The 12,199-nt window shown below is 38.4% G+C and overlaps 2 protein-coding genes and 1 pseudogene across 3 annotated transcripts in view; 2 read left to right on the forward strand and 1 right to left on the reverse strand.

Moving 5' to 3' along the window:
* The window catches only part of LOC134648307 (myosin-VIIa-like), a 126,963-nt gene that overhangs the window by 21,545 nt on the left and 93,219 nt on the right, over positions 1 to 12,199 (forward strand). The gene's annotated exons all lie outside the window — the stretch shown is intronic.
* Positions 1,175 to 4,592, reverse strand: LOC134648121 (prohibitin 1). 2 transcript variants are annotated; one of them, XM_063502590.1, is made up of 5 exons: positions 4,437 to 4,592; positions 3,772 to 3,861; positions 3,219 to 3,380; positions 2,228 to 2,409; positions 1,175 to 1,681 (listed from the first exon to the last, which is right to left on the reverse strand). In XM_063502590.1, the coding sequence occupies exons 2-5, from the start codon at positions 3,857 to 3,859 to the stop codon at positions 1,295 to 1,297; spliced, it is 819 nt and encodes a 272-aa protein (XP_063358660.1). In that variant the 5' UTR covers positions 3,860 to 3,861; positions 4,437 to 4,592; the 3' UTR covers positions 1,175 to 1,294. The 2 variants fall into 2 exon arrangements, with proteins under 2 accessions (XP_063358660.1, XP_063358661.1); XM_063502591.1 differs by having other exon boundaries at positions 1,176 to 1,681; positions 4,518 to 4,586.
* Positions 6,870 to 10,180, forward strand: LOC134648187 (uncharacterized; annotated as a pseudogene).

Below are 12,199 nucleotides of genomic sequence, written 5' to 3' on the forward strand. Positions count from 1 at the left end.
TACCGGAAAGGGCCGCCCTAACTTCCTCAAGTGATATTTCTTCAACTGGGCCCAGAGTATACGGTAAAGGACTCGATGTTTCCTGGGGAAATTCTTCATTAAACAAAGTCCTATAATATTCATGCCACCTGCTTAGTATGTCTTTATCATCTGTTAAAAGCTTGCCTGTGGAATCGTTTATAAACTTTATCTGCTTGAAATCTTGAGTTTGTTTATGTCGCGCTCTTGCAATTTGAAAAATGTCTTTTTCATTTGTACAGTTTTCTAAACGGCAAATAAGTTCTTCTTGTGCCTCTGCGCGGGCAACGGCAACACTACGTTTTGCAATTTTCTTAGAAAGTATATAAGTTTCTTTGTCTTGATCTGAGCCAGACTTTTGCCACTTTTTGAAATTTTCCTTTTTTGCTTCTAGGTTTTTCTTAATCGATTCGTTCCACCAGCTTGCTTCTTTTCCAATATTAAGTTTTGCTTCTTTTCCAATATTAAGTGTAAAATCACTAATAGTATTAGCTTGTATTTTATTATGCAATAAGCGCCTCAAGTCACTAAATTATTATTGTCTCTATCGATATGACTGCTGTTTAAAAAGGAGCGTCAAATAAAAACAATTTAGGTCAACAATTATAGTTTAATGCGTAATTAAGTTTACATAAAACTAAAACGTGACTACATCTATTGGCGGAAATAAAGCATTCAAGTCTTCCAAATGCATATCCTTACAATTATTTGTGTAAATAAAGTCAGCAGCAGAAGTTGCTAAGCGGGCGAGGTGTTCAAAATTACCTTGACGCGCTCTTATACTCCTTAACAATAAAGTCGCGTCATGATCATTTTGAACAACTCGTCCGCTTAGCAACTATTGCTGCTGACTGTACAAATGCAATTGCACCAGAACAGAGTCCCAAAAATCCTGTACATTATTATCAACAGTTGCATGTTTATTGAGTTTCATTCCAAATTCGATTGATTCGGTGAGATTCATTGCAACCTAATATCATAATATCAACCACAAGACAACTTCAATCTAAATGCCAGGTTTACTTAGTGTTAAAAAAACTGGAATTACAATTTTAGCATACCTACATTTCATGATAAGTCATTTTGTGATCTTCATGTATAGGTAATATTTGGATAACTGTTACCATGATTTGATGACATTTGTTTGCAACAAAACGCACATCTCCAATATCAGTATAATAAAAAAAAAAAAAAAAAAAACACGAATTTAAGATAGATTTTTGGAAGAAGCCTTCACCGCATCGAATTTGGAACAGAACGCATGGCACTAACAATTCTACTGCGGAAGGTTGAGAAGGACATTCTGTCCCGCCGGTAGGTAGGTGACGTTGCGCGATTTGGATAGCTGGTAGGCGATGTCTTCCGCGGCCTCGATACGACGGAGTTCCACTAGACCTTCACCAGCAGTGCCGAAGGACTTTGCGAGTAGGATAGCTGCTTGGGCGTCACCCTCCGCGGCGATGACAGCAGCCTTCTTCTGCTGTTCAGCCTTCTCGACGAGGAAGCGGGCTTTCTCGGCGTCCTGTTGGGCGACTTGTTTGAGCTCGACGGCCTGTGTGAACTCCTTGCCGAAGGTGAGGTGGGTGATGGAGATGTCGTCGAGGATGAGACCGAACTGACCAGCTCGCTCGGTTAGACTTTCGCTCACTTTTTGTGAGACTACCTGGAACCAGAAAGATGATCATTTTAAATTTCAAAATATTACCATCAATTTTAGGAATTGCATGTAGTTTGATATTTGCTAATAAACTAATAACTAATGTTTAACTGAAGCGGTTGGTAAGAAGATATTATGCATGGTCAGCTATAGAGTGGTTGAAGGCTTAGCAGCACAAAGCATATTTGTTTTATATTAGGTATGTAAAGATATAACTTTTAGTTCCAAAACAACCTTCTACAAGAAATGTATGAGATAAAGACAAGTGGTAGATCTGTGTATAGTAGGTATGGTAAGCCTAATTAATTTCAAAAGGGTCACATGGCCTAGCCCATAACATTATTTAAGAATCATAAGATCAAATAGGGCAAGTTTATCTGTCTAAGTATATAAAATAGTCAGCGGTATTTTGAATTAATAAGATTTATTAGCCTTTTGTATGCAGCTGTATTTTTTTCGCTACTATAACAAATACATCCTTAAGTTGAACACAGAAGTGCATTGATCAGCGCCCAAGCATAGCACAGGTAAAGCATAATTTGAATTCCTCACCTCTCTCTGTGTGATAAGTTCTCCGGCATCAAACTGTGCGACAACCGCCTTCAGGACCTCCCCAGTGATGGAAGGCAGCACCCTCTCATCATAGTCCACACCCAGGATGGTGTAGATCTTGGGTAGCTGGTCGGGCAACGGCCTGAACAGGATACGGAGGGTGATGTTCACATTTTGGAGATCTGGAAATGTAAATACAGGATCAAATATTAATAAAAATGTAATTAATAACCTCTATAACCTAGTTACGAAACTGGAGGTCCCGGATTCATATCCCATTAGGGCATTTATTTGTGTTTGTCACAAATATTTGTTCCTGAGTTATGGATGTTTTCTGTGTACAGTGTAAACTCCTTATAACAAAACGATATAGCAAATAACTCTTTATAACATACAAGTTGACTGACTATCTTAGTATAAAATACCTTAGTTTTCTTCACTCAAGCTACAAGAAATAAATTTCCAGACAATTAGGTAATTCAAAGGACTAGTTATAGTAAATTGGGGATATTGGCAGACAGTTGCAGCTGCAGATTGATAACCATGAGACTTGATTACTATGTATAGTTCCCAAATATCTGAGCATGCCTCTATTGTCAAGGTGTTGTGCTAGTTCAGATATTGTAAACACCTTGACCGCTCTGATTGTATTTTTGCCATTTATTTAATTTTTAGTGTATTTTGAATTGTACTATATGTATTTTAGGAATAAGGAAATTGTATACCGTTAACCGGTTGATTGTGACACTCACCAATCTAATAATTTTGTAAAATCTGTAAACTGACATGCACAATCTGACAATAAATGATTACTTACTTACTTACTATCTGATGGCGACTGTACACAGAACAAGCCATCTCACAAAGAAGTCGACTTGTGAAGCAGCTCAACTATCTAGACAAGTCTTGGCCGAGGGAAATATGATTGCAATGCTTTTATCAAGGTTTACACAGAATGAGCTGCTTTGCAAGGTAATTTCGATAAACCCACCTTTGCTGCCAGTGACTGTGGGCACATTTCTGGGCCTGGATCTGATGTCAAAGATGATGGGCCGCTGCACCCATGGAATGAAAAAGTGTGTGCCTTCACCCACCACTAGGTTTTTGACTCCAGCAAATCTGTCGAAGATTACAGCTCTGTGTCCTCCGTCAACTGAAATAAGATATTGGGTAGTGTGAGTTTACAATGAAGTTTCACAAATAGATATGTTTGCAACTGTTTTTTTTTTTACAATTAATTTATATGGTAGAATTCCTAAATATATACATGATGTTTATGGTATATTGTGTTATGTTGCCATATTGTGGTCGTAAGGTATATAATATACCTTATAATATGTACCTTAGACGGCTTAGACAGACTCTTAAGTATAGGTCCAGACAGGGTTCAATCTGACTTTTTGCAGTTCACAGTTGTTTCAATAAGAAGTGGTCAACAAATTGTTTATCACTTTGGTATTGCTTCCATAAGTTCCATAATACTTTATTATATGCTTGACAAGTATATAATTATAAGTCCAATGATAACAGTATAATATACATACCATTGTAAAGTGCAGAGTTGACCACTCCACCAACGAGAGCCATGCCCAGGCCTACCTGGCCGATGCGGTTAAATAGTTGAGCAGCCATATCTGAAAAGATTAGATGCAGTCGTGAGATGCTGTTAAGTATAAGCAAATTCCATTGACGTATAATATCTAAGGACGGGCTAATGGGGCACTAAACATCGTACTAGTTCAGCGGTGCTACCCACGAATTCCAGCCAATCGTGCAGTCTAACGCGACTAGTTGCGACCAATAGCGCGCGTAATGCGAACTCGTCAACCAATCGCGCGCGTGATGCGAACTCATCAACCAATCGCGTTGTAGCGATTTCACACCGCTGTACTGGCCCCTGTCATGCCTCATTATTATTGCCCGTAAAGCCAGTCCCTAGATATCTATGTCAATGGCAAATTCAGTTGGACGCTCAGTTATTATTATGGCATCTTTATTAATTATTGCACCAGCTAAGATTTCAGAAATCTACATTTGTAAGAGCACATATAGCTTGTTTAAGTAACAGTAACTGATCCATTTAAGTATTTTTACTCAAATAAACGTAAGAATATTAAAATTATCTCGAGTTTTCGACCATCGCACATAACCTCAAATTTAGTAACAGGACTACACAACGATTATAATGTAACTTTTCACTCTAACTCACTTTGTTTTATTACGTAAACTTACAAATTTTGTTATTATATCAGTTAATTAATGGTAATACTCCGAAAATAATAGTAAAAACCTCAAATGTCTTGCACAACTTTTTCGTACGACAGGCCGACGACCGAACCACAGACTAGAGAACACTGACATAAACTTTTTTTCACGCTTACGCTACAGATTGGAATCTTGTGAATTGGGCAATATTCTGAAACACACCAACTGGTCAGTAGAAAGAGGCGCGAAATTCAATATTTTTATGGGATGTCAACTCTTTGCACCTACATTTGAAAAAACCGCCTATTTCTACGGTCAAGGTCGCTGTGCCAGAGTATAGTTTGGCTAGGGACTGTTTAATTTCAAACATAGATAGAGATAATCATTCTGTCTTTGTCTTACGCTAGTACTAGCACCAAAAAAAAAGGGATGAGTATAGTTTTATTTTTCTTATACATATATATTTACTGATGAATTGGGTTTGCCAGGCTATAAACAGAATCCCAAATTTTACTTCAATTTAATTGAAAATAATCATTATTATTTATAAGTTATAGATGGTCAACCAAATCTTGTCAGTAGAAAAAGGCGCGAAATTCAAATTTTCTATGGGGCGATATCCCTTCGCGCCTACATTTTTCAAATTTACCGCCTTTTTCTACTGACAAGATCTGCTTGACCAACTTTAGCAGTGTTACAATTATGCTGACTCCCACACTAGGCATACCCTAGCCCAAAGAGTATGCCTAGCCTGTGCGAACGAACTTCGTGGTTGGTCATCGGGCTTATCGAATATCGGGTGTTGCCCAAAAGCTGGCTCCTGTGAAAGGAGCGTGAGGGACCAAGCAAAACCTATATTTATAATCCTGCTGTTTTTTCATAGCAATGGCATATACTTACCCTTTTAAATGTTCTAAGGAAGGAACAAAATGCAGCACGAAATTTTCGGCAAATAGGGCGAGATAAATGATTGAACTATAGTCAAGGGTAGACTTTTTAAGATCAACAACCAACCCCACTGTTTAGATATTCTGTTTGAACTACTTATCCATTAAATTAGTGATTAAACCACCAACGGTTACGAGACGGTAATTGTACGTAAAACAAACAAACAAACTAGCAAGTAGCAATGAGGGATAACCGGTGTGCTGGGGGTCGGCCTGGGTGGCGCAATTATGCAATAACTCCCATTACAACAAACTGTTGCTTGGATCGAGTAGGTACCTACTTGAAATAAGTGTGTCAACGCTAACAGATGGTTTGTGAGATACTATCGAAATAAATCCTTAACAGAAGATACGTAACTAAATGAGTTACCTACTCTAGTATATGTAGTTGCAAACTAGCGTACCTGCCTCTGGCCAGCCGTATAGTAAGCGAATATCTACCGTGGAGCACCGTAGAATGGTAGATTATTACCTAAAGATTCTTTTAATATGTTGCTGATCCTATTATGCATAGTACCTACCTACCAGTACGGATATGATGGTCGTTCTTGTCTACGTGACAGCGTGATAAAACGGTGTCCGTCACTTTCTTTCCCACGGTGTTAAACAGTGACAGTTATTTTATCACGTGGATAAAGATGGATAAAGCTATCCATAATAGGCTGGCTGGAGTCTAAAATTCACTAATATGTTGACAGCTTCACAGCTAAGGACCGGACCAATGCATAATTATATATGTTACGCGCTGTTAACACATTGTATCCTCGGGAGTTCTTGCAACCTTATTCAACACCTTATCCTTATATTCACACTATATCATCATGTGATATTATCAGGGCCGGATCTAGGCCCTAGGGTAGAGCGAGTGGAGCGGTCGCTCTAGGCGCCGGATGGCAAGGGGGGCGCCAAAATGGCAATTAAGAAAAAAAAAAATTTAAAAGACGCGAGTGTGGCGGGGGCCCAAAATAAGCTTGAAAACTTCAACGAAGGGCGCCAAAACCCGATTTCGCTCTACCCTAATCAAGGGCTCGGGCCGGCACTGGATATTATTGTTATTATAGCCTTGTTTCTGTTACGGAGGTACCTACTTCTTCAGCAACTACAGCGTCTCTGTAGTGAAATGTCTTGCCAATTGATAGACTTAAGTATTTATTTTGTTTGAAACTAAACAAAATAAATACTTTAACTCTAGATTACGCATTTTGGGCAATGATTAAAAAAATCTCAAAAAAAGTTTTTCACGTGAAAATTATCGTTACCTACATTAGATACGCGACGCGGTGTGAACGAACCTGCCGACATTGTTCGCCGAATGTCCTCTGAATGACGCGGGCGCATGCACCTTATTTATGTAACCCCGCTGATAACAGAAAAATAATTACGCGGCTAAGCAGGCGAGCGTTTCATCATATCATTTCATATGTTGTTTTATACCACGTCGGTGGCAAACAAGCATACGCCCGCTTAATGGTAAGCGGTCACCGTAGCCTATGGACGCCTCCAGGGTCGACGTCGACGAGATGCGCTGTGGGCGAAGGGCGAACTCAAAACGAAATTAAGCTGTAAAAGACTAAATGCGGCTCTTTGGTCATCGATGTAGTCGTCAGACGTCAGAAAATGATGTTTGGCAACTTTGAGCAATACGAGTGACTATAAACAAATACAGACCTTTTTAGTACCTACATATCTGTGAAAACTCGTAATTTCTCAGTTCCGGTTTCCGGCCATACAACATCGGTAAAGGGAGCCCAAAGTGGTATTAAACACAGAAAATTATTAAGTACTAGTTCTGTAGGTATAACGTTGTCTTATGTACACACAGTTGCCAAAGGACATACCCACTTTACGAATGGAAGTGGGCATGCACTATTGCAGCTTGCTGTACACTTTGTCGAATTTAAACCTACGCCATAGTTTCTCACTGTGACATTCAAATAAATATGCAGCATTTCAACCGCCCGTCTGCATTGGCGAAACTTTTAGATACTGGACTCTTATTTATTACCACAACAACACCTTACGCTTAACAAACACAATTATTTTATTCGTGGATGACCAGTGCCATTATTAACTCTCAAGATGCGTGTACCCGAGATGAGGAAATGTTGCTTTTGCATCCCTCTACCTACGACCGGGCATAATATTGTGCGGATACGTCAATATTGTAAGTACATAAAAAAAGTTGTGCGTGTCCGTGCGCGTTGGAGGGTCTGCCACCTCGTGGCCTGAATCGGAAACATATGTCCACATGTATATTGCCAAAGCAAGTGCTACCATCTACCGTTCTCGTCGGTATGTTTCCTTGTGCATTGTACATATTAGGTTCTGCCATCTTGTGGGCTACATCGGAAGCATAAACGACACATTTACGCCTTGCGCCAAAAATCTGACAGCTCCTGTGCTGCCGCCTATAGTTCATACACGGGGCCTATATCGTAAATTAAGAGAGTTAAGTGTCCGGCGAAAGGAAAGGTGAAAGGGTCAAACTGCTGGGAAGGGAATCGTATTGTTACCTACTTTATAATTTATAATAATTTGCTACCTACTTTATAAAATGGGTTTCAGTTTTGTCATCATGATTTTCTGCCCCACAGGCGTTCTCTATACTCGCGCTATCATGCCTCGTGGTCAATGTGGAGCTGAAGAAAAAAATGGTAACCAACGACGCGTCCATAGAGGCGATCACTTCCACGGTTCTGTTCTGCATTCTGGGCATGAGCGTGCTTTTGAACGTGATGCTGCTTGTGGCTGGTTTTCAGGTAATTATTAGAAAAGTACCTTTAATACGTTTGATTTTATGATATCGTTATCTTTATGATAGGTATAGTTATGGTGGCGGCACGATCTTGACGTCTTTCGGGAAGATTGACCTAATATTGCCATAGAACTCGTTCTATAATACGCGTGGAAGGAAGAGAGGGAGGTCTTTGCCCAGCAGTGGGACACAACAGACTAACAAATAAATAAATATAATAGGTATCATAAGTCTTTCAAATCTATTCATAGGAGTTGGATTTAATATTTAGCATTTATGACAGTTTATCATCTTACAGATGTTGGAATCTCTAAGAAGGTCATTCATATTTGTTCAGCAATGTTTGTCTGGTTGTGTCTCGCCTTTTTGTCCCTACCCAATCTACCAATACCAACCTAACCATGAAGATAGGTAAATACAGATACACTTGAGAGAAACGAAACCGTGACTTCAAAGTGTTGAACGTCCTTGAGTGTAGGTACATTAATTGCTCACTTGAAAGTTCTATTGTCATCACGAATTGCAGAAAGACATCCCGATGCTTCGGTTGTATAACTACTTCGCGCTGGTCACCACGTTCGCCATGCTGATGCCAGCGCTGGTGCTGCTTTTCAGGCTGCAGTACGTTGAGTGGTGGGCAGCCTTCGGCGCTATAGGTATGTCTGCAACTTCTTAAATCCCGCTTTGCACTGACCGTATCCAGTTTTGGGTCGAAAATAGGTATAATAGGTATGTCGCAGATTTTATAGTGGGGGGCTCCAAAAGCCCTTCTTGGGCCTTCAGGCGTCCCTTGTGCATACTGACGAACCATAACCTGTGCCATAACCAAACATGACCAATAAAATAAGAGCCAATTTAAAATTTTTAGTTCCGAAATTGCTGGCCAGTGAGCTTAATGTTTTAGCGTTAATTGTTTAAAATTCGAATAGAAATTGTAAAGTTCCCTTGCAGACCTCGCATCTAAATATATTTGGTCATTTAAAATTGAATACGGATTAAATTCTGTGTTGCTATACTTCGTTTTTTTTAGGATTAGAAATTTGGTAAACAATCTTGATGTGTCTTTTAATTGAAAAACGCATTTTAAAAATAAGTTACGGTAAATATGTAACAATTATGAATCTAATACGATCTTTTATAGTCTTCTGCTTTCATAAGTAATTAGTTATTGATTTTTAAAAAGTGTTTTCAAGATGTGTCATCAAGATTGTTTACCAAATTTCTAATCCTAAAAAAAACGAAGTATAGTGTTGCTACCTTAGGACTTGCGAATGATAAATTGATAATATTTTGTTTAGCCTATAAGACCACGCCGTACGTTGAACGACGCATTGATATCTTTATCATATAAATTTATAATTACTTAGAGTTTAACCTAATGTAGGTTAAGTATTGTGTGTGTAATGTTTTTGTATATTGATACCTAAGACCTAAGAGAAAAATATAGACCATATTTTATACTGAGGTACATATATATTTTATGTGAGGGACTGTGACTTGTCTTGTCTTGGCTCTATGATATTGTACCTACTTACAATAGGTATAGGTACATACTTACTGTTTTTTTCAACCCTTGGCCATAAATATTCCGCAAGATGAATATATGTAGGTGAAAATGTACGATTTTTACTATACTTAGGACCAATCTCGATATCACGAGATAAAACTGTCAGTTTCATACATTTCACCAAGATATCGAAGTTTTAGGACACCCAATTTTCGACTTGATTTTAATTGACTTGATTGTTTGTTACAAGCTTTTATTGTAAAAATCCGTTTAGTAGATACCTGTGTCATCCTATACTAAAATCTAGTAACTATAGATGACTAGTATGACTAAGTGAAAAATACTCTATATATGTATATTATGTGGTATGTGTCAAAACGGTTACATATTTTGTTTCGGTTACAGCTATGCAATGCTACGTCATAGTGCTGGTAAGAAGCGAGGTGATACGGCTAGAGATGAAACTGTTCAACCGCGGCCAGGCGACAGCACGCACCGATCACGTCATCAATGTTCCTGACACTGACACTTTAATATAACGTAACCAGTATAATATTTACAATTAAATATGATCTTTTAATTTTACGATCACTTTGGGTACTTATACAGGTTGGATTTCTTAAATGGGGCACTGAGATCAGCTATAGATGACATACCTATATACTTAGTCCATAGATTAAATTCACATACTGCTATGTCGTAGCATTTAAGTAGCAGTAGGAGTGGATAATTTTACTAACGTAGCGACTGTCTGAGATAATAGGATACTTTACAGTAGATTAAAGTTAAACCTATTTTTTATTTACTTATTTACTATTACTCGTAGGTCCTTTACATGTCTTTGTTAATTTAATTTTACAAGCAGAAACGTCTGCGACCGATGCTATAAAGCTTAGAATAAATTTAAAAGTGGAAAAATTACTGTCTTGGGTAAGACTTGAACTCGCGGCCTCTGGATCGATATTCCAGCGCACTGCCATCTGAGCCACCAAGACCTCATCCATAGCCAGCAAACGAAACGAAGCGAAACGAAACGAGCGAAGAAGTGTAACGCTCTTACGGTAGATGTCGCTAGGGTCCCCTAGACCCATAATATGGTGGAAAGATTTGCTGGCTATGGATGAGGTCTTGGTGGCTCAGATGGCAGAGCGCTGGAATATCGATCCAGAGGCCGTGAGTTCAAGTCTCACCCAAGACAGTATTTTTTCCACTTTATATGTCTTTGTTAGTCTTTGACAAGAGATACTCACAATTTACCAGTTCGTATAACATGAGTAAAAATATTAAGACATGCAAAAGAATTAAAAATATCTCCCTTTGGTCAGTTGAAAAGCCACAAATTCCTTCCTGACATTCATAATGACTTGATAACGTACATCACCTTACTAAAGCCTTGTTTAACTCGCATTTATTAGTGAAATGGGAATAATTCGTTAAAATGCATTTTAATATCAATATTACGTACACCATAAGGCTTTCAAAGCTGCCGCTTTTTCGGCAGCTCACGATCCTGCCGCGTAATGGCAAATTTTAAAATGTATAAGTTTTTTTTTAATTCGTGGGAAGCACAGGTGCACGCCCGCGGGACAGCGCGTCGTGACTTACTCTCTGCACACTATTGTCAGGGATAATAGTATTTTTCATGGTAACATTGAGTAATGAACATAAATTAAAATACCGGAGCTCCATGCAAGTAGCTACTTAGGTGAAACTGTTGTATATTAAGTTCCAGTTAAGTATTTGGGATATCTGTAGGTACCTACCAGGATTCTTTGTAAGTATTGCAACAGTCTTGTTAAAACGTATATTGAATTTAGATTCTGCAAATTCCCTGATTATAGTAGTAAATATTAAGAACTTTCAGGAGTCATAAGTTTCAGCTGGTATAAGCATGACTAGGTACCTACAGAAGTTGACTCTTGAAAGAAAGAGTAATATGAGTAGGTAGGTGAGGTACTTTATATATTCACACGTATTAATAAGTAATTTTTTGCCCGCGACTTCATCTGCGTGGAATAAGTAATTTGGGTACCTTACTTTTGAAACAAATCTGTTTTTTATTCATCCTTCTTTTCATCCCCAAATTGGTCCACTCTATAAATTTCCATCCCATTTTTACACCCCTAAGGGATGATTTCGGGAATAAAAACTATTATATATCCTTCGCAACAGCTCAAACTATCCGCATACCAAGTTTCTTCTAAATCGGTTCAGCTGTTATTGATCCCCACACACATTTCCACCCCCCCTTTTCACCCCCTTGAGGGGTGAGTTCTGAGATAAAAAGTATCCTATGTATATCCTTCCTATCCTATGTATATGTATGTCCTTTCCCGGAACTCAAAGTGTCTGCATGTATACCAAATTTCAACTAAATCGATTCAGCGGTTTAACCGCGAAGAGGTAACAGACAGACAGACAGACACACTTTCGCATTTATAATATTAGTATGGATCAGTATGGATTTAGTAAAACTTATCATAAAATAATTACCAAGTAATTTCACCATTAAAGGAAATTATATTAAAACATAGTATAGTTGTCTCCAGCAATACTTA

Source organism: Cydia amplana, chromosome 5, assembly GCF_948474715.1.
Source record: "Cydia amplana chromosome 5, ilCydAmpl1.1, whole genome shotgun sequence".
Lineage (NCBI taxonomy): Eukaryota > Metazoa > Arthropoda > Insecta > Lepidoptera > Tortricidae > Cydia > Cydia amplana.

What these genes read in the sequence shown, in the direction of transcription:
- LOC134648121 (XM_063502590.1), bottom strand. Translation starts at nt 3,859, where the DNA reads ATGGCTGCTCAACTATTTAACCGCATCGGCCAGGTAGGCCTGGGCATG. An exon ending in CAACTCTGCACTTTACAATG is followed by an intron (nt 3,381 to 3,771) that starts GTATGTATATTA and finishes ATCTTATTTCAG; the next exon opens with TTGACGGAGGACACAGAGCT. An exon ending in CACAGTCACTGGCAGCAAAG is followed by an intron (nt 2,410 to 3,218) that starts GTGGGTTTATCG and finishes TTACATTTCCAG; the next exon opens with ATCTCCAAAATGTGAACATC.